Here is a 25,963-nt window from a genome sequence, read left to right on the forward strand (position 1 = left end):
AATATTTTACAAACAATTTGAAGTATTTTAAAAATAAAATTTGAAGAAAGCAGATATTACAGGTACTGAGTAAGTCAGTAATGCAGTAGCTGCCTTGACTGTAGAGTTAATTACTCACCTGTAAGGCTTTTTTGCTGACTAACCTAAACATTGGTATCTACGTATTTGTTAAAATAGAAGGCTGACTTGCTCTGGGTCAACAGTGTAAGAAAGAGAAGATGCCACAATATAATTACTAAGCAAGTTACTAAAACATGTGTTTCCAGCTTCTTATCGTTTATTCTTCCAACTGGACTCTTCCAACTACTCCACTTTTTCTGTTTTCCTCATCTCTTCTTTCCCTTATTGGTCTACAATGCAAAATCAAGTTGTATTCTAAAATATCTTTTCTACTGTTTTACTCTTTCATTAAACATTCATTTTTTTTCTCCTTTTAAAATGAATTTAGCTCATTTATACAGCCCACAGCTGATTACTCTGCTCCAGATTTCAACTAGAAAATACTGCATTGCTAGAAAAGTCATAACAGATGTTTACATAGGAAAACATAGAAAAGTACAATATGACTTTTCGAACAACCTAGTATTTGTAAGATTTTTTTTTTCTCTCTTAACCTACAAGTGTGGAGAGAATAGTAACTGCTTTACCTGGCTTCCTTATATCAGTACGTCAGTTTGAGTTCAGGTTTATCAGGAATATTTGTTTGCTTCTAGAAATTTAAGTGGTTTGAAGGGCAGAACCACTATAAAATGCACCACATATAATCTTAACATAATACCTGAGGCAGTTATATTACAAAAGAACCTCTTTATAGATTAAACTGTATTTCTTCTTTCTATAAATATGATAGAACATAATAAAAATGTAAGTAATTATAAATTATAAGCATGAGAGTGAGAGACAGACAGGCAGACAGATACAGATATAGGCACAAAACACCGATGGAGTTCTTAACTTGAAAGAACCAAGAAATGTTTCTACACTACCTCAATTAGTTGACCTTCTGTTCGGCAAGCTGTTCTGTGATAACTTTTGAAGGATCTCTGACCAAAAACAAGACATCAATTGTTAGCTGTTTTATTATTTTTTAAAAAAATAAAGGCAATCTCATAAAATTCAAGTCATAAAAATGACACAATTAGGATTCTTAAAAATTAAAATAACAAAACAAAAATAATTCCCCAGACAATTATTGTCTTTCTATTCTAATAGTTGTCTAGTAAAAGATTACATTTAATCAAAATAAATTACTGGTATAAAGGAATAAAAATGTTTGCTGTATTCTAAATATTCTTTTCACTTAAGTCTATCATCTATTATGCCTAAGGTTTACAATTTAGATCAGTTTCCATTATTTTAACAAATTTTGGCTTTCTTATTCTATGTTATTCGCCTGTTTGCTTTTCTATAATTAAAAGCTTTTTAAAAATGACACTAAGGTGTAATTTATAAGAACATGAAAATAGCTATACCACTCTTCCACCTAATCTTAGTTGTACCATCCTCTCATCTCCAAGACAGCTAGCTCTCTAGTAGCTCTTTCTTTATCTATTATCAGGATCCCTTTGATGAAAGTTTCTTTCTTTCTCTTTAGCAACGGTCCATACTAGAGTCCTCATCACTCTGTGTCCTCTACTATTCCCAAACTTACTTATTAAATCACTGCCTCACATATGGCAAGAGTTTATCATTAGTTTCCTTTCAATCAAGTTTATTATTAGTTTATTGAACTACTTACTGTTAAGATGCCACCTAGTTAAAAAAAGAAAAAAAAGACATCTACTTTGTCTAGCTTCTTGCTGGACAGAACTAAAACTACCTGCAACTATAAGCAAATGTCAACAAATACCACCTTTGGCAAGCACAAATACTAGGAACTTTTCCAGAAACAAATCATGTCATAAAGAATTAAACTATGGCTTAAATATTATTTTATTCTCATTAAAACCAGATTTGTATGACTAAAGTTTAATATTAATGTAGCAACTTACCTCTCTGAGGAGATAAAGTTAGAATTATGATGTAAGTTAAGAAAACTTTATCATATCAAAATAAAAGTTATAAAAGTAGATACATTTTTCTCATAAATTTTATTAATATGAAGGATTTTTTTAAATTTCTTTATTGGGGGAGTAATGTTTTACATTAGACAGTAAATACAATAGTTTGTACATAGATAACATTTCCCAGCTTTCCATATAACAATACAACCCCCACTAGGTCCTCTGTCATCCTTTTGGACCTGTATTCTCCCACCCACCCACCCCAGAGTCCTTTACTTTGGTGCAATATGCCAATTCCAGTTCAGGTCCTACTTGTGTTTTCTTTTCTGATCTTGTTTTTCAACTTCTGCCTGAGAGTAAAATCATCCCACAGTCATACTTCTTTTTCTGACTTATTTCACTTAACATGATTTTCAAGCTAGGAATTTTTATAAGAATATGGTCATTACTCATTTAATGCACTTACCATTCCAGTCAAAGGTGCTGGAGTTGTGTCTGTATAAAAGTAAGTTGTTCCACCGACAGTTTCCTTTTGAATCACCTGACCAGAAGACGGAGTCTGAGGAACAGGATTATTAATGGGTGTAGAGGCACTAGAAGGCACCATGTAACTTGCTGGATTTGGAGTGTGACTTCTTCTTCTGGGAGCAGGAGAAGTATGTGGAGTGATCTTGGGGGAATGAAGAGGAGAGGATCCAGCAGACAATGACATTCCTGAAAAGATGTAAAAATGTTTCTTTAATGGAGCAAAGCCGATTTTTAGAGAAAAAGTAAAGCCTGAAAAACAAAACACAAATTTTCACCTTTGGTAAATTCTTTAGGTGAAACACTAAAGACAACAGTATCCTTTTTTTAAGTACTGACTATAGCAAGTATGAAGAAATTTCTTTTTTCAAATGTAGCTATTTGCAAAAAAATTGTAAACTATAGGAGTAGTCTCTTCCACATCAATGTCTATATATAAACTATCAATAGTAGAAACCACCAATGATACAACAAACCAAATGAATGGGAAAATGAGAAATAACAACCTGAAACTCTTTATAAAAGCCAGGCTTCTACAAAAAAGTCTTTTGTAAAGGGCATAATTCCCTTTTTGTTTAGATTTAAAAATGACTAGTTGTTATACAAACACTACATTCCCCCTAAAATATACAAGTATTAAAAATCAAACTATTTAAAGAGGTTCATTAAATTCCCTTTGGACAAATATAACTAAAAGAATGGTCAGAAAAAGCAAACATAAAATCTAGCCTTACTTGAAATTCATGGCAGTTTACATAATTAAAAAAGCAGCAAAACGTTTTGTGGTTTTTTTTCCTTCAAGGAGGCATACAGTACAACAAGTGAAATGTTCTGCAGATATGTGATTTTAAAAACCACGTCAACCAATATGACTATATCCTAGTTAAAAGTTTCACCTAAATGAGACTAGTTAGAGAACATTACAGGCAGAATTACTATAATACTTTGTGATTAAAGGGAAAGGACAATTTTGTCTTTACTCTTCAGGAGATTCCAAGCTGGCTGAGAAAACAAGATCAAGTCACATGTAAAAGACATAAAAGTACTTACAAAAACACTCAAATATAAGTTAGCAGACTGCAAACTGCATGCAAACTAGATGCAGATGGATGCAAATCAATTAAAACCATGTCAAGGTAACCAAAGTTGTAATGGAGGCGATCAGTTCTGAGGAGGCGATCAGTTCTGAGCAGATTAAGAGTTTCTAGAGTGAGTTACATTTCCTGAAAGAAGTCAGTTTACCCAGGAATTTATTTCTGGCTATGTGAATGACTAGAGACCTTCACATTTGAAATTATACACAATCCTACAATTTGAGGAAAAAGTAACCAAAATGTTTCATATTAAGTATTATGAATATGAACTTCAATTTCTAATAATTCATAACAACACTACTTTCTTAAAGATGTAAATGAACAAAAATAAGGTGAGAAGTGAGATATATTTATGGCTACTCTGGACAAGCCCTATGCACTTACTTAAAAAAAAATTTGTATTTATTTTTCCCTTTTGTTGCCCTCATTTTTTATTATTATTGTAGCTATTTTTGTTGTTATTGATAGCATTGTTGTTAGACAGGACAGAGAGAAATGGTGAGAGGAGGGGAAGACAAAGGGGGGAGAGAAACATAGACACCTGCAGACCTGCTTCACCCCCTGTGAAGTGACTCCCCTGCAGGTGGGGAGCCGGGGATCCTTATGCCAGTCCTTATGCTTCGCGCCATGTGTGCTTAACTTGCTAAGCTGCTGCCTGACTCCTCCTTGCACTTTCTAAGGAGCTTTGATATTCACTCATTCATCTCCTAAAAAACTAAGTGGGTAGGTAGGTAAGGTATGTCAGGTCACAAGTACCAAAGCACGGATCAGAATTTAGACAAAGGGAGATTTTACTATCTGACTATGGGGCATATGTACAAAATCAGTAGCAAATATTAGACTCAAAATCAAGTCTCCAAGCTCCCAATTTAATCTACCTACTGGTATATGTCTACTGCATTGACATTAACATAGGTAATTTGATACGTAATTTTATTATCTTTTAAGCATTTTATTTATTTACTGGCTAGACAGAACACCTGAGATGGAAAGGGATGATAGACATAGTAATGCTAGCACTTCATGATATTAAAAGACAGAGAGAAACAGAGAGAGAGACCTCAGCACTGCTGCTTTGTTTGTGAAGCTTCCCTCTACAGATGAGGACCAGGGGCTTGAACCTGGGTACTTCTGCATGCTAACATACATGCTCAAATGGGTGTACCACTATCCAGCCCCCTTTTACATTATTTTAAATGTATCTATGAAAAAATTTTTAAATTTTAAAACCATCTTTTAAATAAAACTATAAGAAGTCAAGATACTATATTAAAATAAAACTTAATTTGAGGACCAGATAATACCATGATAGTACACAGGACTCACAAACAATAGTTTCCAGGTTTGGTGCCTGATACCACCAATAGCCAGAGCTGAGCTGTGCTCTAGTATAAATTAGGGGGAAAAAAATCAGAACAAAATATGTGATTAAAAAAATTTTTTTTTCCTAATATTTATTTATTTCCCCTTTTGTTGCCCTTATTTTTCATTGTTGTTGTAGTTATCATTGTTGATATTGATGTCGTTGTTGTAAGATAGGACAGAGAGAAATGGAGAGAGGAGAAGAATACAGAGAGGGGGAGAGAAAGACAGACACCTGCAGACCTACTTCACCGCCTGTGAAGTGACTCCCTGTGCAGGTGGGGAGCCGGGGGCTCAAACCAGGATCCTTACTCCGGTCCTTGTGCTTTGTGCCACGTGCACTTAACCTTATACACCGCCCAACTCCCAAAAGATGTGATTTTTAAAAATTGTTCTATGCCAGACTTGCATGCCTGAGGCTCTGGGTCAGCCTCTGGTACAAAATTTATGGGAGGGATACTTTGACTTCTCTCTCTTATATGAAACCACTCAATATTAATTAAAATAAAAATTGTTCCAGAAATCTCTGCTTTTTTCTAACTAAGTTGTACATTTAATTGCGGGTTAATAAAAACAGCAAAAGCTGGGAAGACTGTAAAATGATTTTCAATGGGTAAATACTCCAAATTTACTAAGTATGCAATGCATTTACAGAAAATTTCCAATCTCTTTATGTTTTTCCAAAATAAAACTCATCAAGTCATCAAAGGTAAGTATATGTGTTCCCTACCTTTAAATTAAAGAAAACAGCTACCAATTCTTAAGCACTTTCCATGTTCCAGATACTAATGAACTGCTTCATCTATATCAAGTCTATTTAATCCTTGCAACAACTGTATGAAATTGATATCTTATTCATCCCCAAGAAGATTAACCTAAAAATCTAAAATAAAACTTAAAGTTTGGACAAATACATGTTACTAAACAAAAAAAATTAAGATCAAACTCAGTTCCATTTGATTCCAAGACTTCTTAATCAAAATGTTTCGTTACCCAGTATCTATGTTAAACTAGAAAAAAGAAAAAGGATACATCAGCACTGATGTGACTGATTTTGCACTATCTTTTTATTTTTATTTATTACTGGATAAAAACAGAAAAATGGAGAGAGGAAGAGGAATTAGAGGGGGAAAGAGACAGAGAGACACCTCCAGCACTGCTTCACCACTTGTGAAGCTTCCCCTTTGCAAGTGGTGACCAGAGGCTTGAACATGGATCTTTGTGCACCGTAATGTGTACACTTAACAGGTATGCCACCGCCTGGCCCTTGGTGAGACTTTTTAAGTGAGTAAGTATTGGGGGGGTGTGTGTGTCTCCATTCTTGTTTATCTGAATGAAAAACGGCCAGGAGTGGTAAAATCATGTATATATGAGGTCCAAGTTACACACTCACACACAAAATATGCACATGTCCTCTTCAACTAGGGCATTTTGTATTTAGTTTTGTGAACACAATAGGCATACATGTTTAATATTAACTACTTAGATATAACACTAAATTTTAAATAATACAAAGGAATAAAACCATACTAAAGAAACAGGTAATTAAAAATAAAGGTAAATTTTAATTCCTAGTTAAAAATGATATCTATTATTGACTTTGATATAGACAAAGAAAACTATTTTGCTAAAGGGATTCAGTGATTCACTTGATATAACACAAGTGCAATTTTCTTTTAAAATTATACACAACGGATAATTCAGAAGATACTCACTTGAGATTTCATCTCCCTTGCATGTAAACAACTAAGTCCTACCCTTCCATATAAGGTGGAGAGTGGGGCGTGGCTACGTACAATTATAATAACATCTTGCTAATAAGTGGAACATTTGAGCAAACATAGTAAGAAACAAGATCCTATCTTATATCCCAAACACTAACATTTACATATAAAATAGCTGAATTAGAAATTCTTGTACTTATTTTTATATTAATCTTTGTAATTAGGACAACAGAAACACTGAAGGAATTAGTAATAATTTTTAAAAATTAAATGAGATATAAAAAACCCACGGTGATAAGTGTTAATGTTTCTGAATGATATGACTTTACAACTATAAAATTCAAGATATAAATAGCTAAAAAGACTCTTTCAATAATGTCAAAATTCACTAAAGTGGCTACAGCATAAATAAATACCAAATGAGCAGCTCTTCTAAATAAAACCAGTTAGATAAGGGAATACTATTTATGGAAAATGAGAGAATGAACTAGCAAGATATTGGCCCTCAGCTTTACCAATGAGATGAACACATTGATTTATAAGATGAAATACAACAACCAATATTTAAAGTATTGTTGGGATTAAAAAAACAATAAGTGAACAAAAACTCAAAAGACCAAGACACTAAAGCAGAATTTAGAGTTAAGAGGTTATACTGAAGGAAGTTTGGGCAAGTCACAACCTACACTGGACACAGTTTCTTCAGGCTGAAGAATTATAGCCCATCTGAGCATGGCTCTCGGACTGTAAAATCTGAAGAAGAAAACTCAAATTCCAGTGTAAATCCGAGAGTATGGAACATCTGTACTACCACTAACTGTATCAACAGAACCAGAAAATCCTATCCGTCCACAGAAAACAGAATTAGGCTGGTCTGTGGGAGAGAGATGGAAAAAGAAAATGGCTAAGGTGGCGCCTCAAGAGTAATGGAAAACAGGGCAGAAAACTCACAGGAGGTTTCATCATATAGGAGTTCCACAGAAATTCAGAAACACTTGAATTGCACTGGCACAACACCACTATTACACAGAAACAGAAATGTGATAGTCTCCTACTCATCCCATATAAAATTTATCTCGAAGCAGAAAAGCTAAATGTGATAAACAGTAACTCTGAAAAGAAAACAACTATGATCTTCAGATAAGCACGTTTTAAGATTTGGCACTTAAAACACACATGACCAAAAGAAAAGGAAAAAACTTGTCAGACCCGGTTGAAAGATAGAACACAGGCTTTGCATATTTGAGGTCTTCAGTCTGAGCTCGGGCACTACACATGCGAGTGACAGGTTGCTTCACCATCATGCTCTCACTCTCATTAAATACAATTTTCAAAAGAAATATATCTAAAATAAACTTCATCAAAAATTAAAATCTTGGAAAGCTGGTGAGAAAGCTAATCTGGCAAGGTGTCTACTTTGTCATGAACGACTCAGACTTGACTCCCTGGCCCTCGTGGCACTGGGAGAAGTTTTAGTGCTGTGATCTGTACTTGTGTCTCTGTCTCTCTATCCCCCACCCCAGACCCTCATGTCTGAAAAAATTAGAGTAGTAAAGTCCAGTGATGATTTTTAAAAAACTGATTTTTTTTTTTTTTGGTATTTCATAGAAAGCAAGAAAAAAAGCAAATCATACAATAAGAGAAGTGTTGAAAGTTATATATCCAATTAAAGTCTAGTATGTAGGATATACAGCAAATGCTCATTAACATCGAAAAGTTCTTTCAAACTGCAACTTAAGATAGCCTATATTTTAGCTCAATATTGTTTTGTAGTACTGTCGAGAAAAAAAATAAACACCAGTCAACACAAATGAAGTTATATTATCTCAGGAACTGTTATATATAGACTGCTTATATCTCAAAAAAATAATAATAACTAAATTTAAACTTGGGTAGAGGACTTGAGTAGACATACTATGATATTGTATAGATGACCAAAAAAACCATATAAGAAGCTCAATATCATTAGTCTGGAATGAGACTGGAAAGAAGAGCAATGACAAGTGTTAGCAAGGAAATGAAGAAAGTGAAATTCTCAAACTGCTAGTGGGAATGGAAAATAAATTCACTTTAGAAAAATTAGGCATTGTTACCGGTCATTTCTATCAGGAACAACAAAACAGACCCTTTTGTGGGCCCACATAAGACCTTGCCGTCAACTTGGATCAACAATGGTAGACAATGTTCCATTCTCCAAAGGGAGGCCGGACAACATATTCTATGCTACACCTGAGAAAGACGGGTCCTGATATTTAGGCAGCTTGGAATATTCCTACTCATGACCACAGAATGTGAGCTTGGATCTACAGGAATACAAGTCACATAGGCTCCTAAGCTGAATATGGGTCCCAGATCACATCAAATCGATGGGGTTTACAGTCAACAATATTTATGCCCCTTTCCCATATTTGGGAGCCACTCTCTTCCCTGATCCAGATTTCTGGTCCTTTTTCCAGCCATAACATCTCCCCAGACAATAACTTGGATCCATCTGCATATCAGATTTCAGACTCGGGGGAAAAAAAAAAAACTAGTATAGCCATAGGACCTTTGGAATATAACTAAAATATGCCTACTAGCTATCTTCAAAAAGGTGACCCCCCCCAACTCTTCATCTCCACTATTCCAGCCTTTAGGTTCATGATTAGTCTACAATTTTTTTGGCTTTATATGTTAACTCTTTTTCAACCACCAGGTTTCAGATGCTATCATGATGCCAACTGGACATCCCTGGGCAGACAACCCCACCAATGTGTCCTGAAGCCCCGCTTCCCCAGAGCCCCGCCCCACCAGGGAAAGAGGGAGACAGGCTAGGAGTATGAATTGACCTGTCAACGCCCATGTTCAGTGGGGAAGCAATTACAGAAGCCAGACGTTCCATCTTCTGCAATCCACAATGACCCTGGGTCCATACTCCCAGAGGGTTAAAGAATAGGAAAGCTATCAGGGGAGGGGATGAGATATGGAGTTCTGGTGGTAGGAATTGTGTGGAGTTGTACCCCTCTTATCCTATAGTTTTGTCAGTGTTTCCTTTTTATAAATAAAATAAAATTATATTTAAAAAAAGAAAAGGAAAAAAAAGGGAGAGAATTCAGGACCATCAGGAAAAATGGGTAAAAGAAAAGATAGATTAATGACAGATATAGAAATAATAGTCAATCCATATCTGTGACTTTGGGAGAATCACTGCAGTTTCCAAAGGGGGATGAGGACACAGAACTCTGGTGGTGGGGTTGGTGTGGCATTATACTCGTTACCTTAGAATTTTGAAAATCAGTATTAAATCACTAATTGAAAACACTGGTTTGTGAATTAAAAAATAAGATGTGGTTATTTTATGGGGGAGAGACCGTAAGTCTACAGCATTTGTGGTACTACAGCTCAAACCCATGACTTCATTATGGCAATGTCTGTTAATTAAATGAAACTGGCATAAAAATTAGTGGCAAAAAATTCAAGCCAAAAGAAGTCATAGAATAGGCTATAAAAGCCCAGAACTACATAAAAAATGATTTCCTTTTTTTAAATATTTTATTTCTTTATTTTCCTTTTTTGTTGCCCTAAAAATGATTATTTTTCTCTTGATCATGTTTGTTGCTCAAATAACTCATTCAATTAATACCTAATGAATAAGTGTTAGTTTCATATCCTGCCATGAAAAAAACAAGACTTTTGTTCTCTCGGAAAAATTAAAAAGATGTGTAATAGATGTCTTCTCGGAGCCCAGGTGGTAGCACAGCAGGTTAAACACAGGTGGGACAAAGCACAAGGACAGGCAATAAGAATCCTGGTTCAAACTCCCAGCTCCCCACCTGCAGGGGGAGGTTGCTTCACAAGTGAAGCAGGTCTGCAGGTGTCTTATCTTTCTCTCCTCCCCTCTGTCTTCCCCTCCCCTCTTGATTTCTCTCTGTCCTATCCAACAACAACAACAACAGCTATAATAACAACACGGGCAACAAAATGGGGAAAATTGCCTCCGGGAGCAGTGGATTTGTAGTGCAGGCACTGAGCCCTAGCAGTAACCCTGGAGGTAAAAAAACAAACAAAAAAAGATGTCTTCTCATATACACATTCAACTGTGATGCCATAGTGAAGATCATCCCAAAGATGAAAACATTAGAAACATTTAATATAAGCAGCAAGGGGCTGTGGAGATAGCATAGGTATGATAAACCACACTTGAGTACCTGAGAGCCTAGACATTTTAGGTTCGATCCCTGGCAATATCCTAAGTCAGAGTTGAAGCAGTGCTTTCTTCCTCCCCTAAGAGTAAACTGGCTCACCTTTACTCTAGAAAATACTGGGGGCGAGTGATGGTGTAACTAGTGAACACACACATTACTGCGCTAATACTAGCCCTACCTGAAAGAGTACAAGTTTCACACGCAGAGAAGCAGTGCTGCAGGAGGTTCATTCTCATCCTCATCCTCTCCTTCTCCCTCTCCCTCACGCATGGTTCCCAAAATACTAAGAGAAGTACCAATACTATGGTGTTCTTCCTTCTCCCTCTCTTCCTATGTCTATATAAGAAAAAGTCAGCTCGGAACAGGATAGCCCCAAAAATGAAAAAACTAAATTAAGAAACCCATTATAGTACTAGAAAGCACTACAAAATATCTTGCAATACCTAACAGAGCTGAACTCAGTGAAAAGACATAAAACCTGTGTGTGTGTGTGGGGGGGATCATGTTAGTGAAGAGGAAGATTTAATATTGTAACGATGATAATTCTCTTCAGTTAATCTCAAGAATCAATACAACTCCTCTAAAAACACCATGCGGCTTCATGTATCCAATTATTCTGTCTTGTGGCATGTGAAAAAATTCCCTCCTCCTTGGTAACAGCAAACCTCTAAAGCTTGCAGTTAGTGAATTCTAATTCATGCTCCCTAAACCTTCTTGAAACCCATACTTAGTATTCTCATCATTTTGTACTTTATCTACAACTCATGCTGTCTCCTTGTAAATAAGATATGTGCCTTAATGCTCTCTCCATATTACAAACATAAAAAAAAATAACATAAATGTATGCTTGCATGCAAACTTGAAAAGAAATGGGATATAGTAGTTTATTATCAACAAGCTAGAAGCCAAGTATTATAATCAAGAAACAAGGGTTTGACTAGGAAATGGAGAATACCATCACTGAATGTAAATAAACATTAAGTCTGATCATTCTATCATTTTCTCTTCAGGCAGCTTGTTAAAATCTAGGTCCAATTTAGGATTTTGATAAAACTCCAAGATAATTCTCCACTAATAAACTATCACTTATTGACTATATTGAAAAATATGATTTGGATTAGTACCAACAAACTGTCTCTAACACTGAACAGATGAACTAAAGGACAAATAGAAAACTATGTTCTTTTTTCAGACTTTATTAATGAATGGAAGAGAACCATGATATCATTCAGGCACAAAATGGGATCTAATGCTTTTAAGTTCTAGCCACAGTAACTCCTCCTGGGTCATAGAAGCATTATTTATATATAAACACATATTTGCATACACATACATACATTTTAATAGCCACCAGGATTATCATTGGGGCTTGGTACTGGCACTATCAATCCACTACTCCCAGTGGCCTTTTTTTCTCCCTTTCCATTTTATTTGATAGGATGGAGATGAACTGAGAGTGGAGGCAGAGACAGAGATGGGGAAAGAGAAACCTACAGACCTGCTTCACCATCTGTGAAGCATCCACCCTGCAGGTGAGGCACAGGGCTCAAACCTAAGTCCTTATGTAAAGTGTTTGCATAACTGGGTACACCACTGTCTGGCCCCAGAAGCAGTATACTATTAACAAAAGAACCAGAACTGGTGGTTTCCTCTAAGAGATCAACATACAGATTAATTATATCATATTAATTAATCATCCAGAAGTTAAATATTTTCCTGCCAATAAATGTTTCTAATATAATTACCATCTTTTTATTATTCTGCTCCACAATATATATTGTTGATTCCACTACTTTTTGTTCCTAGACATAGAAAATTGAATCCCCAGCATTCATATATATTACCGATACACATACTATGCTAGCAAATATTGCACAAGAAAATATAATATAGTTAAAATATAAAAAGGAACTGGGGGCAGGGGCAGGGAGTGGATGATGGCACATCTGGTAGTGTGTATGGTTTACCATGTGTAACAATCAGGTTCAAGGCCTTGGTCCCCACTTAAGGTGGGAAGCTTCATGAACAGTGGAGCAGAGCTGCAGGTGTCTCCCCTATTTCTCTATTCTCATCTCTATTTCTCTATTCTCATCCTTTATAAAATTAAAAAGGAGCTGGGGGCCAAGGGGCAGCTCAACTAATAAAGCAAACAAACATATTGTCATGCACAAGGACCCAAGTTCAAGCCCTCAGCACACGGGAATGCCTGCAAAGGGAAGCTTCAGATTAAGTAGTATCTTTCCTCTCTCCCCTACCGCCACCCTCTATCCCCTCTCTCTGCCTCTATTTTGGCAAGGGGGGTACACCACAAGTGGTGAAACTGTCCAGGCACAATAACCCTAGAAGCAAATAAAACTTAAAAAAAAGAATGGGGGGGGGGTGGGTCTATGTTTTTCATTAGCTAAAAAAAAAGGGGGTGTCTATGTTTTTCATTAGCTGTATCTGTAACATCTAAATGCATAACTAGATATGTTATGGCTTAAAATAAGACTTCAAATTTGCTATTTTATTGGTTAAGTTATATTTTAATTTCAAAGACAATGAAAAGCTTATTTATTTAAATATTATGAGTATATTAGACAGTGTTATCTAAGTAAATAATGTACTTTACAGAACAGTCCTAAAGAGGTTCACTTAGGATATAATTTCACTAATGCACCATAAAAATAGCTGCTTTCAATTCTGATAGCTCACTATCTATTCATTCTCATACTACTGAACTTAATCTAAATTTAAATCCCTAATTACTATGTAAAAATAAAAAACCTAAAAGGAAAAATTATGATGTAGAGGTAAAATCTGACTAAAAGCAAAAGAACTGGCAAATTTAAGAACATAAATTAAATGAGATGAGGATGACACAACTAATTCAAAACACTTATATGTTAAAGCTTCTGAAATTGCACAATAAATCTCCAAGTCATACTGCTGGTACCATAGGTTTAGTATTGTGACAAGAAACAGCCAGTAAAAACTGTGTCTAGGGGCCAGGTGGTGGCACACCTGGTGAAGCACACACATTACAGTGCACAAGGTCCTAGGTTCAAGTCCCTGGTCCCACCTGCAGGGGGAAGCTTCACGAGTGGTGAAGCAGGGCTGCAGGGGTCTCTCTCCCTCTCCATCTTCCCCTCCCATCTCAATTTCTCTTTGTCTCTATCCAATAATAAATAAAAATATTAAAAAACTATGTATAACTGCTATAGATAAGAGTAATTCCAAGACTTGACTGGAATTCAGTTCCTAAAAATCCTGGCAATATGAATAATTAGATTAGATTCCTCATTACAAGCTTTCAAATTTTATGTATCTAGCAGACCAGGAGGCAGTGCAGTAGACAATACATTGGACTCTTTAAGAATGAGATCCTGGGTTCCACCCCAAGAATCACATATGCCAGAGTGATGCTCTGATTTTTCTCTCTCTCTCATCAATACTTCCTTAAATTATACACCTAGTGATATTAATGTTTTCAAACACATATCTCAAAAGTTAAAATTAAACTAATGGGACAATTTTACAAAAAGATGAAATCCTAGAATCCAGGAATATAATAAATCTCAACTATAGTTTTGGTCACATTTCTTATCAGGGGACTAATGGCAATAATCCCTCCAAGATCTTGCCATCAACTAATAAAGAATATGCCATACTCTAATTTGAGAACTTTAATATATTTATTTATTGAATAGAGATGGAAAGAAATCGAGAGAGGGAGAGGGAGAGGGAGAGGGAGAGGGAGAGGGAGAGGGGGGGAGAGAGAGAGAGAGAGAGAGAAGGAGCACTGCAGTACTTCTTCACTGCTCATGAAGCTTCCACCCTGCAGGTGGGTTAACGGGGGCTTGAACTCTGGTCCTTGCGCATGGTAACATATGCACTCAGCCAATCCATCCCCTAATTTTAGAACTTTATATCACCCCTTTTAAGCTATAGATTGAGGAGAGAAAGTAATAAAAGAGTGGACACAATAAAGATATTACTATGACAATCACCATATTGACATGTGAGTACTTAAAAGGAGATATAACTTTCAAACAGAATAGACAAAATAAAACAACAGGATTATGAAATGAAAGGTTAAGTAATACTAGTCTTTACTTTTTGGCTGCATAATAATTTTATCTTTCAAATTCAGTTCTGTAAGTAATTATGAAAAATTGGCTAAAAGTATTAATCAAAAATATAATTACTGGGGGCAACGGATAGCTCACCAGGTGAGCAAGTAAGTGCCTTGTTATACACACATCCCAGATTCAAATCCATGTACCACATTAAAATACCATGGAATTGGGGGAAATTCTGGTGCTGTGATGTCTCTCTGCTCTCCCCTCTAACTTTCAAGAAAAAGAATGGAAGTCAGCCTGGGAACAATGAAATTGAGCATGTGCAAGGTCTTAGAGGATATGCACATGCAAGAAAAAGTGTAATTTTTATGCAGAGGTTATAAAAATTATGCAACCAACACAATGAAAGCTGAATAATATAAAAGTGCACTCATGTAGAATCTAACTTTCCAAACTCTACATGATGGGTGGTCATCTGATCTCTAGCTAAAAGAGGATCAGTTTAAATATTGGCTAGATAAATTTTCCATTACTCCTACAAATTTTAAATGATAATTTTCAAATAATTAAAATAATAATATATTTCTAATCCGTTTACTCTTAAAGCACAGAATTGTATAATACGATACCGAATTTCCTCTACCATGCTACACAGTTGTTACCATTATTACCATCACTGAGAGACCAGAGCGCTGCTCAGCTCTGGTGTCAGGGTTTGACTTGAAACCTCTCTCTAGTGTGTCAGGCATGAAAGTCTGGTATGATACTACTGGTGCTATGTTTGAGGTCTCACACCCTATTTTTAAAAGCCTCCAAAAAGACAACATACATGAGAGAACTACAAAATTCCTATGCTGACCTCCCAGAAGAAAATTCTTGCTGACAACACACAGCAGCAAAATTTCTACACTTTGAAGAATAGTTTGATGAAGTGTGGTGATAAAATAAAAACGGAGTCAATAAAAGTGAAAATATTAACTGCCAGAACTGATTCCTTCACAGATCCTGTATTCACAACAGCAACCCTTTCGATTACAGGAATTAAAAGTTGCTGAACTCAACAATCCCTTCAGTTAAGCAAACAGACCCCTCATAGAGCTGTCCAACGCTGCCCAAACTATCCATCCTTTAGTCGAATCAGTCAGTTTCATGAATTGTAGGATTTATCTTCAAGTCCAGTGCTGACTCAGAGGGTAGCTTGTTCCCTAGAGAAAACAACCAACAAAAATCAGAAAAGCTACTGCCCATAAGCTCTTTTAACACCCAAGTGGAAAGGACAACTTACTGGGTCCAAAAAAAAAGTTCAAGTTCCTTTCAATTATACAAGTAGTCAATAAACTGAAGGCCATCTGTATGCCATAGGGAGTTCCTGGTTAAAAGTTTCACTCAGTTATGGCAAGAATATCAAATTACTAAAGGAAAAAGAAATGGCTTGCAAGCAAAGCTGTCACACAAACTAGCAGGGAATAGAAATGAAAGCATCTCAAGAACCAAGCTGTTGCTTCACTCTTAGCAAAGCTGTTCTCCGTGTATGTGTGCGTGTGTGCGTGTGTCAGATTAAATGTCTCCACCCAGAATCGATCTATAAGTCTACTGTGGCTTTGCTTAACATCAGACATAAAAATTAGTAGTTACATAAATGTATAAATGTAAGGTCTTCATTCGCTAGTGAGAGAAATTATTTCTGAAACAGAAGATGGAAAAGTAACGAGATCAGCTTCAATGTCTACAACAGTGACTATATTATCTATTAGTTCTTAGACAAACAAACAACAATCAACATAAATAGCCTTTGAACTTCAAGATATGCCACAACAAAAGTAATAGCACACTTGTTTCATGGGTGAGAAGATTTATCTACAATAATATTATATTATAAAAGAAGAGAGAAAAAAAACTTACTGAGAAAGTTTTATTAAAACAGCTCAAAGCTAATTTTAGTTCACAAACATCAGCTTTTCCTTTCACATAAATTAGATTAAAATACTATCATAAAACAAACATATTACTAAAGATAGCCTACAGAAAAAAATCATGAATATGACAGGCACAGCTTTTCTTATTTTAAAAATGTTTTTAAATTAGTTTAAAAATAGTTTTAAAATGTTTAAAAACAGCTCTATTATCTATTAACGTGCAAAAAAATTTCAACTCAAAATTTCTCCTTTGTCATTTCTCAAGTTGTAAAATGTAAAATTCTTTTTTTTTTTTTTTTTTTTTTTTTTTTGCCCACCCCGGGGCTCGCTGCCTGCTGGGGCCGCGCCGCCCAGGCGCCTGCCAAATGTAAAATTCTTGATTCTCAACCAAGAATCTCAGTGCTTGAGAGTCCAGACTTATGAAGGGCAAAATTAGCAATGACTGGACACTATCTTGAAACTTGCCTCATTTGAATATGCCTCAAATAAGCAATTTGGAAGCTTTGGTTTTTGTTTTATAGCCTTACTAATTTCTCACATTCCCTGCTTTACTCATAGAAAAAAGAGGTAAGATAGCCATTATTTGTGATGAATGGTACCTGCTATATGTTATCTTAGGGAGAATTCACAAAATAATCCTTCAAATCATTTTCTGTACTCAGTTGAGAAAAGCTGTAACTCTCCCAGATTCTTTAAGTTATATACTGGTATATACACTCCAAAGAAATGGTATTCTATACAAGTTGTTTTCAAACTGTACAAAGTGGAAACGCTATGCTCCTGCAAATTTGAATTTATTTTTTCACTTTTTATCAAATTAATAATAAAATCACAAATTTAAGTCCAAATCTGTATGCACTGATTCTTTAAGAGATTATCAACATCACAATAGATGTTGAGACAGAATGTTTTTAATAAAGAACTCAGAATAAAGCCTCTCTATTTGTCTGCTCTGTGTACATATATTTTTGTTGGGGGATTTAATAATTTACAGTAAGTACAGTTGTTGATACACATGTAAAATGTCTCAGTCTTCCTCCACTATCATGCACCAGGACCTGAAAGCCTCCCCCACCCACAGCCCTTGACTTTGTGGCAATACACCAATAAAGTCCAAGTTCTACTTCTGTTCTTATTTCTCAACTTTTGTCCATAATACCGAACTCATCACATACGGCTTTTAGTATGAATATAGTGGCTCTACAGTAATTTTCATTTAAGTGTGCATGTCCTCAGATATACTGAGTAAGAGTACAACTTATGGGCCAAGCTGTGGCACACCTGGTTAAATACATGTGTTACCATGCACAAGGACATATGTTCAAGCCTCCAGGCTTGAATACTGCAGGCATCTCTCTCCTTCTATATCCTTTTTTCCCTCTCAATTTCTCTGTCTCAAATAAAGTCAACAATATTTAATAAAAAGAAGACAACTTATGCATGTAAATTGTGATTTTCATGGCACTGTATGATAAAAATATATAGAAGGGAGTTGGGCAGTAGCGCAGCGGGTTAAGTGCACACGGAACAGAGCGCAAGGAACGGCATAAGGATCCTGGTTCAAGACCCTGGCTCCCCATCTGCAGGGGAGTCACTTCACAGGCGGTGAAGCAGGTCTGCAAATGTCTGTCGTTCTCTCCCCGTCTTCCCCTCCTCTCTCCATTTCTCTCTGTCCTATCCAACAACAACGACAATGACATCAGTAACAACAATAATAACTACAACAAGGGCAACAAAAAGGGAGTAAATAAAATAAATATTTTAAAAAATATATAGAAAAGGAGAGTGAAGAACATAAAACTATTATTCTTCAACCTACCATTTTAACACTGTTGTGTTTAGTAGACTGTCAGAGTTATAATCATTGCTTTCTTGAGTAAAATTTAATATCTGACCTATGTAAATCAGTTTTATCTGCTTGACATAGTTCCAGATTTGGGAATTGTATATAGATTTATAAGAGCCATACTGTTTTAACTAACTTTTTAAAAAATATTTATTTATTCCCTTTTGTTGCCCTTATTGTTTTATTGTTGTAGTTTTTGATGTTGTCGTTGTTCGATAGAACAGAGAGAAATAAATGGATAGAGGAGGGAAAGGCAGAGAGGGGGAAAAGAAGACAGAAGCGTGCAGACCTGCTTCACCGTTTGTGAAGTGACTCCCCTGCAGGTGGGGAGCCGGGGGCTCAAGCTGGAATCCTTACGCCCATGCTTGTGCTTTGAGCCACGTGCACTTAACCCACTGCGCTACCGCCCAACTCCCTTTAATTAACTTATAGCTTTCCTGGTACACATGACCCCTAGCAGCAGAGATGATAGCTATGACCCCTAACAGCAGAGATGATAGCTAAGACCCCTAACAGCACAGATGATAGCTAAGACCCCTAACAGCAGAGATGACAGCTATGACCCCTAACAGCAGAGATGACATCTAAGACCCCTAACAGCAGGTGATAGCTAAGACCCCTAACAGCAGAGATGACAGCTATGACCCCTAACAGCAGAGATGACAGCTGAGACCCCTAACAGCAGAGACAATAGCTAAGACCCCTAACAGCAGAGATGATAGCTAAGACCCCTAACAGCAGAGACGATAGCTAAGACCCCTAACAGCAGAGATGACAGCTGAGACCCCTAACAGCAGAGACAATAGCTAAGACCCCTAACAGCAGAGATGACAGCTAAGACCCCTAACAGCAGAGATGATAGCTAAGACCCCTAACAGCAGAGATGACAGCTAAGACCCCTAACAGCAGAGATGACAGCTAAGACCCCTAACAGCAGAGACGATAGCTAAAACCCCTAACAGCAGAGACGACAGCTAAGACCCCTAACAGCAGAGACGATAGCTAAGACCCCTAACAGCAGAGATTATAACTAAGTCTTAACTCTGAAGCAAGCAGCGCTACAGGCTTCTGCAGTATAAATGCTCCAACTTATCTTCACAATATCACCTCCTACTAGTCGCCTCTCCCACATTCAGACAACCACAAAAAACAGCATGTCAATATGTGGGGTGCAAAAGGCAAGTAAGTTTGATGAAGTCTGACAGGACACAGGCACTTTAAATGTATGAAAAAATTATCTCAGTGTCCTTTTTCATTAATCTCTCTAAACTCCTGCCAATCTAATCTTTTTCACTTTGCCTAGCAATTCCAGTTGTATAATAAAGTTCTACTCTTGATATTTCAGAAGTGGTATCTCTCCATATCACACAAATAGCAGACTTCAAGAATATTTCTTTTAAGGGGCCGGGTGGTGGCGCACCTGGTTGAGTGCACATGTTACAGTGCACGAGGATGAGGGTTTGAGCAACCAGTCCCCATATGCAGGGGTAAAGCTTCACAAGTGGTGAAGCAGTGCTGCAGGTGTCTGTTTCTCTCCCTATCACCCCCTTCCCTCTCAATTTCTGGCTTTCTCTAACCAATAAATAAATAAAACCTTTTAAAAAAGAATATTTCTTTTAAAAGATAAATAAGGAACTATATGCAACAAAAGCCATGACTAAGCCTATCTCAGTAGAAAAAGAACTACCCATGTGGGCTGATTAATGACAGCATTTTAAAAAAAATTTTATATATATTCTTTTAACAAGAGCACTGCTCAGCTGTGGCTTATAGTGGTGGTGGGGGGGGATTGAACCTGGGACTTTGGAGCCTCAGGCATGAGAGTCTGTTTGCATAATTATGCTATCTATCCTCCGCCCACTGACAGTATTTTTAACTACTGTGCAGTAGTACCAACATAATTTATTTTTAAAAAAGGGGAGTTCGGTGGTAGCGCAGTGGCTTAAGCGCAGGTGGCACAAAGCACAAGGACTGGCCTAAGGATCCCAGTTCAAGCCCCCGGCTCCTCACCTGCAGGGGAGTCACTTCACAGGTGGTGAAGCAGGTGAGCAGGTGTTTATCTTTGTCTTCCCCTCCACTCTCCATTTCTCTGTCCTATCCAACAACGACATCAATAATAACAATAATAACTACAACAATAAAACAACAAAAGGGAATAAATAAATAGATAAATGCTTAAAAAAAAGAAAGAAAGAAAGAAAGCGGCAATGTACAGCTGGTAAACAACTTTTCACTCCTTTCCCCAGACTTGCCAACAACCAACGTTTAGGGTTATGTTTGTTCCAACAAGACCTTGCTCCAGTATCTATGTATTTCAATTCTATCACATCTGAGGTATTCTTCATATCTACTGAATCCTTGCTAACCCCAACAGAACTACAACTTTTGAAAGTTTACAGAGGGGTAGGGATAATGTTACACCTGGTTGAGTACATGGTGCAATGGGTAAGGACCAAGGTTCAAACCTAACACCATCAACCACCTGCAAGGAGGAAGCTTCATGAGCAGTGAAAAAAGTGCAGCAGGTGTCTCTCGCGTTCTTTGCCTCGCTCTTAACTCTTCATTTGTCTATACCAAGTAAAAAAATTAATGAAGTTCACAGATTAAGTAGTTAACATTTCTATGTTATGCTGGTAAAACAGATTCATAGATTTTCAGCTATCTGTTCTGTTTAACATGATTTTTTAAATTCTACCTTTAAAAACCTATGTCAATCAATTCCTTTTACTATAGCGACAAAAACAATGAAATATCTAGGAATAAACCTAACCAAAGATGTGAAAGACTTGTATACTGAAAATTATGAGTCACTACTCAAAGAAATTGAAAAAGACACAAAGAAGTGGAAAGATATTCCATGTTCATGGGTTGGAAGAATTAACATCATCAAAATGAATATAATACCCAGAGCCATATACAAGTTTAATGCTATCCCCATCAAGATCACAACCACATTTTTTAGGAGAATAGAACAAATACTACAAATGTTTATCTGGAACCACAAAAGACCTAGAATTGCCAAACCAATCTTGAGAAAAAAGAATAGAGCCGGAGGCATCACACTCCCAGATCTCAAACTGTATTATAGGGTCATTGTCATCAAAACTGCTTGGTACTGGAACATGAATAGACACACTGACCATTGGAATAGAAATGAGAGCCAAGAAGTGAGCCCCCATACCTATGGACATCTAATCTTTGACAAAGGTGCCCAGACTATTACATGGGGAAAGCAGAGTCTCTTCAACAAATGGTGTTGGAAACAATGGGTTGAAACATGCAGAAGAATGAAACTGAACCACTATATTTCACCAAACACAAAAATAAATTCCAAGTGGATCAAGGACTTGGATATTAGACCAGAAACTATCAGATACTTAGAGAAAAATATTGGCTGAACTCTTTTCCACATAAAGACATCTTCAATGAAACGAATCCAATTACAAAGAAGACTAAGGCAAGCATAAACCTATGGGACTACATCAAATTAAAAAGCTTCTGCACAGCAAAAGAAACCAATACCCAAACCAAGAGACCCTTCACAGAAGAGATCTAAAAGGCTGAGAAACACACGAAAAAATGCTCCAAGTCTCTGATTGTCAGAGAAATGCAAATCAAGACAATAATGAGATGTCACTTCACTCCTGTGAGAATGTCATACATCAGAAAAGGTAACAGCAGCAAATGCTGGAGAGGTTGTGGGGGTCAAAGGAACCCTCCTACACTGCTGGTGGGAATGTCAATTGTCCAGCCTCTGTGTAGGACAGTCTGGAGAACTCTCAGAAGACTAGAAATAAACCTACCCTATGATCCTGCAATTCCTCTCCTGGGCATATATCCTAAGGAACCCAACATACCCATCCAAAAAGACTTGTGTAGACATATGTTCTTAGCAGCACAATTTTTTAATTTTGTCAAAAAAAAATTTTTTTAATTTTAAAATGCAGATGAAGTGTTGGGGGTATTCCCTGCAGGTTCTTGTGTACTTCTGCTTGAAGGTATATATTTTTCCATAGTTTATGGGCACGTGTGAACGACTATATATCTAGGTTTGGGGACTTTATTGGGGAGTGGAACACCTGGAATGGAATTGCAGAATACTGAGAAAGGGAAGGTCTCACCCTAAGCTGAAGGGTTGCCATTCCACACCTGAAGTTTCTGGACAGAGTCTGAAGTGAAGCATGCTGAGGTGGCAGCAGCACAAATTGTAATAGCCAAAACCTGGAAGCAACCCAGGTGTGTCCAACAACAGATGAGTGGCTGAGCAAATTGTGGTATATATACACAATGGATTACTACTCAGCTATAAAAAAAAAAAAAAAATGGTGACTTCATTGTTTTCAGCTGATCTTGTATGGACCTTGAAAAATTCATGTTAAGTGAAATAAGTCAGAAACAGAGGGATGAATATGGAATGATCTCACTCTCGGGCAGAAGTTGAAAAACACAAGTAGAACCTGAACTGGAATTGGCGTATTGCACCAAAGTAAAAGACTCTGGGGTGGGTGGGTGGGGAGAATACAGGTCCAAGAAAGATGACAGAGGACCTAGTGGGGGTTGTATTGTTATATGGAAAACTGAAAAATGTTATGCATGTACAAACTATTGTATTCACTGTCGAATGTAAAACATTAATTCCCCAATAAAGAAATTAAAAAGAAAAAAACTACGTCAATTATTTTCTTTCCCATGAAAATACTCAACACACAGAATAACAAAGAAAGGAGATAATAATGATCAGTAAAGAAGAAATGAAGGCATTTGATCTAATTAATGAAAAATAGACAAGATCTCAATTAGCTGAAGAAATTTCCAGGCAGAATAAGGTTGAAGCAAGGAAAAAAGCTGACAGTAATCAGATACATATTCTTAAGATATGTGTTTTATAATACAGTAGGTCCTCTATAAGATAATTAAATGGACAAGCATATTTAATCTGAAAAGATGACACTACTGAATAGTAATCTTCAATTATATTCATTCTAAAAATGTTTACTGAACATCTAAACATGGTTCCCGGCACAAGGGAATTTACATGCAAAGGACATAAAGAGGGCAATCAATTTTAATTTAAGCAAAAACAAGAGTTCAAATTGTAATGAGTTAAAAAAAGGGAAATAAGCAGAATATCATGTTAATGATGGATATATTCCCTTATGTTAAGAGTTTTAAAAAGGTCTTCTTTTGTAAGCAACCTTTCAGTAGACACTTGAGAAAGAACTACAAAAAGAACAGATGGAACAATACGAGTCATAAAGGAGTTAGACACTTTGGAGGAAGATAAGTATGACTAGAACTAAACTCTAAATAGAAAGAGTGAAAGAGTAAGATCAAAGATGTATACAAGCAAGACACAGGTTAGGTAGGCCACAGTGAGGGGTCTACATTTCATGCTAACAAGTTCTTACTAACAATTTTACTATAGCAATTAGAAACTCAAGATATGATTTATACTTAAGATTGCTTTTGCATATGTGGACAATAAAAGTTGATCAATTATGTTTTTAAATAGTACAGGGAAAAGGCAATGACAACTTGATTTATGACAGACACAATATAAAGAAAGACTGAACTGACAGAATTAGACCAGCTATGGAAGCAAAGTGAGCATTAAATTTCTTGGGGGGAGGGAGTTCAGGTCCTGGAAGAGGATGGCAGAGGACCTAGTACAGTTTGTATTGTTATGTGGAAAACTGAGGAACGTTATGCATGTACAAACTATTTTATTTACTGTCGAATGTAATACATAAATAAAAAAATTTTTTTCTTGATAAAGCACCTTCCAGAGAGTGCTAAGTGTATTCAACATCATAGAAGCCCAGATAAGGAAGCATGAATTCAGCAAATGAAATCAAGAATATAACTAATAAATTCTGAAATGAAGTCAAGTAGCAAGGGAAATTAGGACATATTCTTCTAAGGCAACTAAAGATATTCTTATAAAATGCCTGTAGCTTACTGGGGACTGGAACTAGGAAATCTACTTATTAGGATCCCTGCTATCTATAATGTATATATAAACTACTCACTCATAAGCACTCAAATAATTTCACCAGGTTCCCCCCCAAATTAAAGATAACAGCTAATTATTTTACTTAGAAAAACATAAAACTGAAAAATAAGAGGTGGGGGATGAGAGATTCATCTCATTCCCACAAAGCTAGTGTTTCTCAGCTGCCCCAAACCATCTAGAGCACTGGTTCCAAACCAGGATTGGGTATGGGAATTACTTAAATAGCTTTCTAAAATATACATGTGCAGCACTAAGGAGGGGGGAAGTTGTGAAAAGATGAGTCCTGATAAGAATATATACTTTAAAAGCACCCTTGCAGATGATGTACATTCCTGGTTAATCTTTAGAAGATTAAAAGTGAACCAAGCTAATTTTTGTTTATTTATATTTGCTAGTAGGGTTATTGTTGGCACTCGGTGCTTGCTTAACAAATCTACTGCTCTTTTTTTTTTTTCCTATTTTATCTGATAGGACAGAGAATAATTGGGGGGGGGGGATGAGAGAATGACAGACACTTCAAACCCGCTTCACTGCCTGAGAAACATCTCCCTGCAGGTGGGGAATGGAACTCAAACCCAGGTCATTGTAGATACAAACACCAGGTGTGCCACAACCTAGCCCCCCCTTGTACAATTTTAATTAACAACTTCTTTTTAAGTTAAATAATAGTTTATGTCCTGACCTAAATCCATTATAGCAAGAATTTATTAATGTAAATAACACTTTAGAGTACATTAGTTTCAGAAAATAGGAATCATTTAGTGGCAAAAGAGAAAGATAATTTTTTTTACTCAAAAACAGCTTTTCTTGGGCCAGAGAGATAGTTCACTGGGTAGGACATGAGCCTTGCCATGTGGACAGCCCAGGCTGGAGTCCCAGGCATGCCATATCACCAGGGAACTCTAGCACTGTGGTGTGCCTTCTCTTGACCCACAAAGAAAATAGAATGTCTGCTTGGAAGTGCTGAAACGGAATATGCACAAGGTCGCAGCTAAATGAGCAAGAAGAACTATTTATCTCTGGCTTATGACAGTACTGAGAGCTCAAGCTGGGACTTCTGAGGCCCAAGAGTGAGTTTTTAAAAAAATATGTTTCATTCATACATTCATTCATTCATTCATTCATTCAGTCATTCATGAAGAAGATAGACAGAGAAAGAACCAGACATCAATCTGGTACATGTACTGCTGGGGATTGAACTTGGAACCTCATGCTTGAGAGTCCTGTGCTTTATC

General features: G+C 36.5%; 1 protein-coding gene across 2 annotated transcripts in view; it reads right to left on the bottom strand.

The window, feature by feature from the left end:
• PAN3 (poly(A) specific ribonuclease subunit PAN3) overlaps positions 1 to 25,963 on the bottom strand; it is a 148,093-nt gene that overhangs the window by 50,465 nt on the left and 71,665 nt on the right. For both annotated transcript variants that reach the window (XM_060191690.1, XM_060191691.1), the window contains 2 exons: positions 2,470 to 2,717; positions 987 to 1,043 (listed from right to left, as the gene is read on the bottom strand). In XM_060191690.1, the coding sequence (XP_060047673.1) occupies positions 987 to 1,043; positions 2,470 to 2,717 (305 nt within the window). The remainder of the gene's footprint in view (positions 1 to 986; positions 1,044 to 2,469; positions 2,718 to 25,963) is intronic.

This window comes from Erinaceus europaeus, chromosome 5, assembly GCF_950295315.1.
Source record: "Erinaceus europaeus chromosome 5, mEriEur2.1, whole genome shotgun sequence".
Lineage (NCBI taxonomy): Eukaryota > Metazoa > Chordata > Mammalia > Eulipotyphla > Erinaceidae > Erinaceus > Erinaceus europaeus.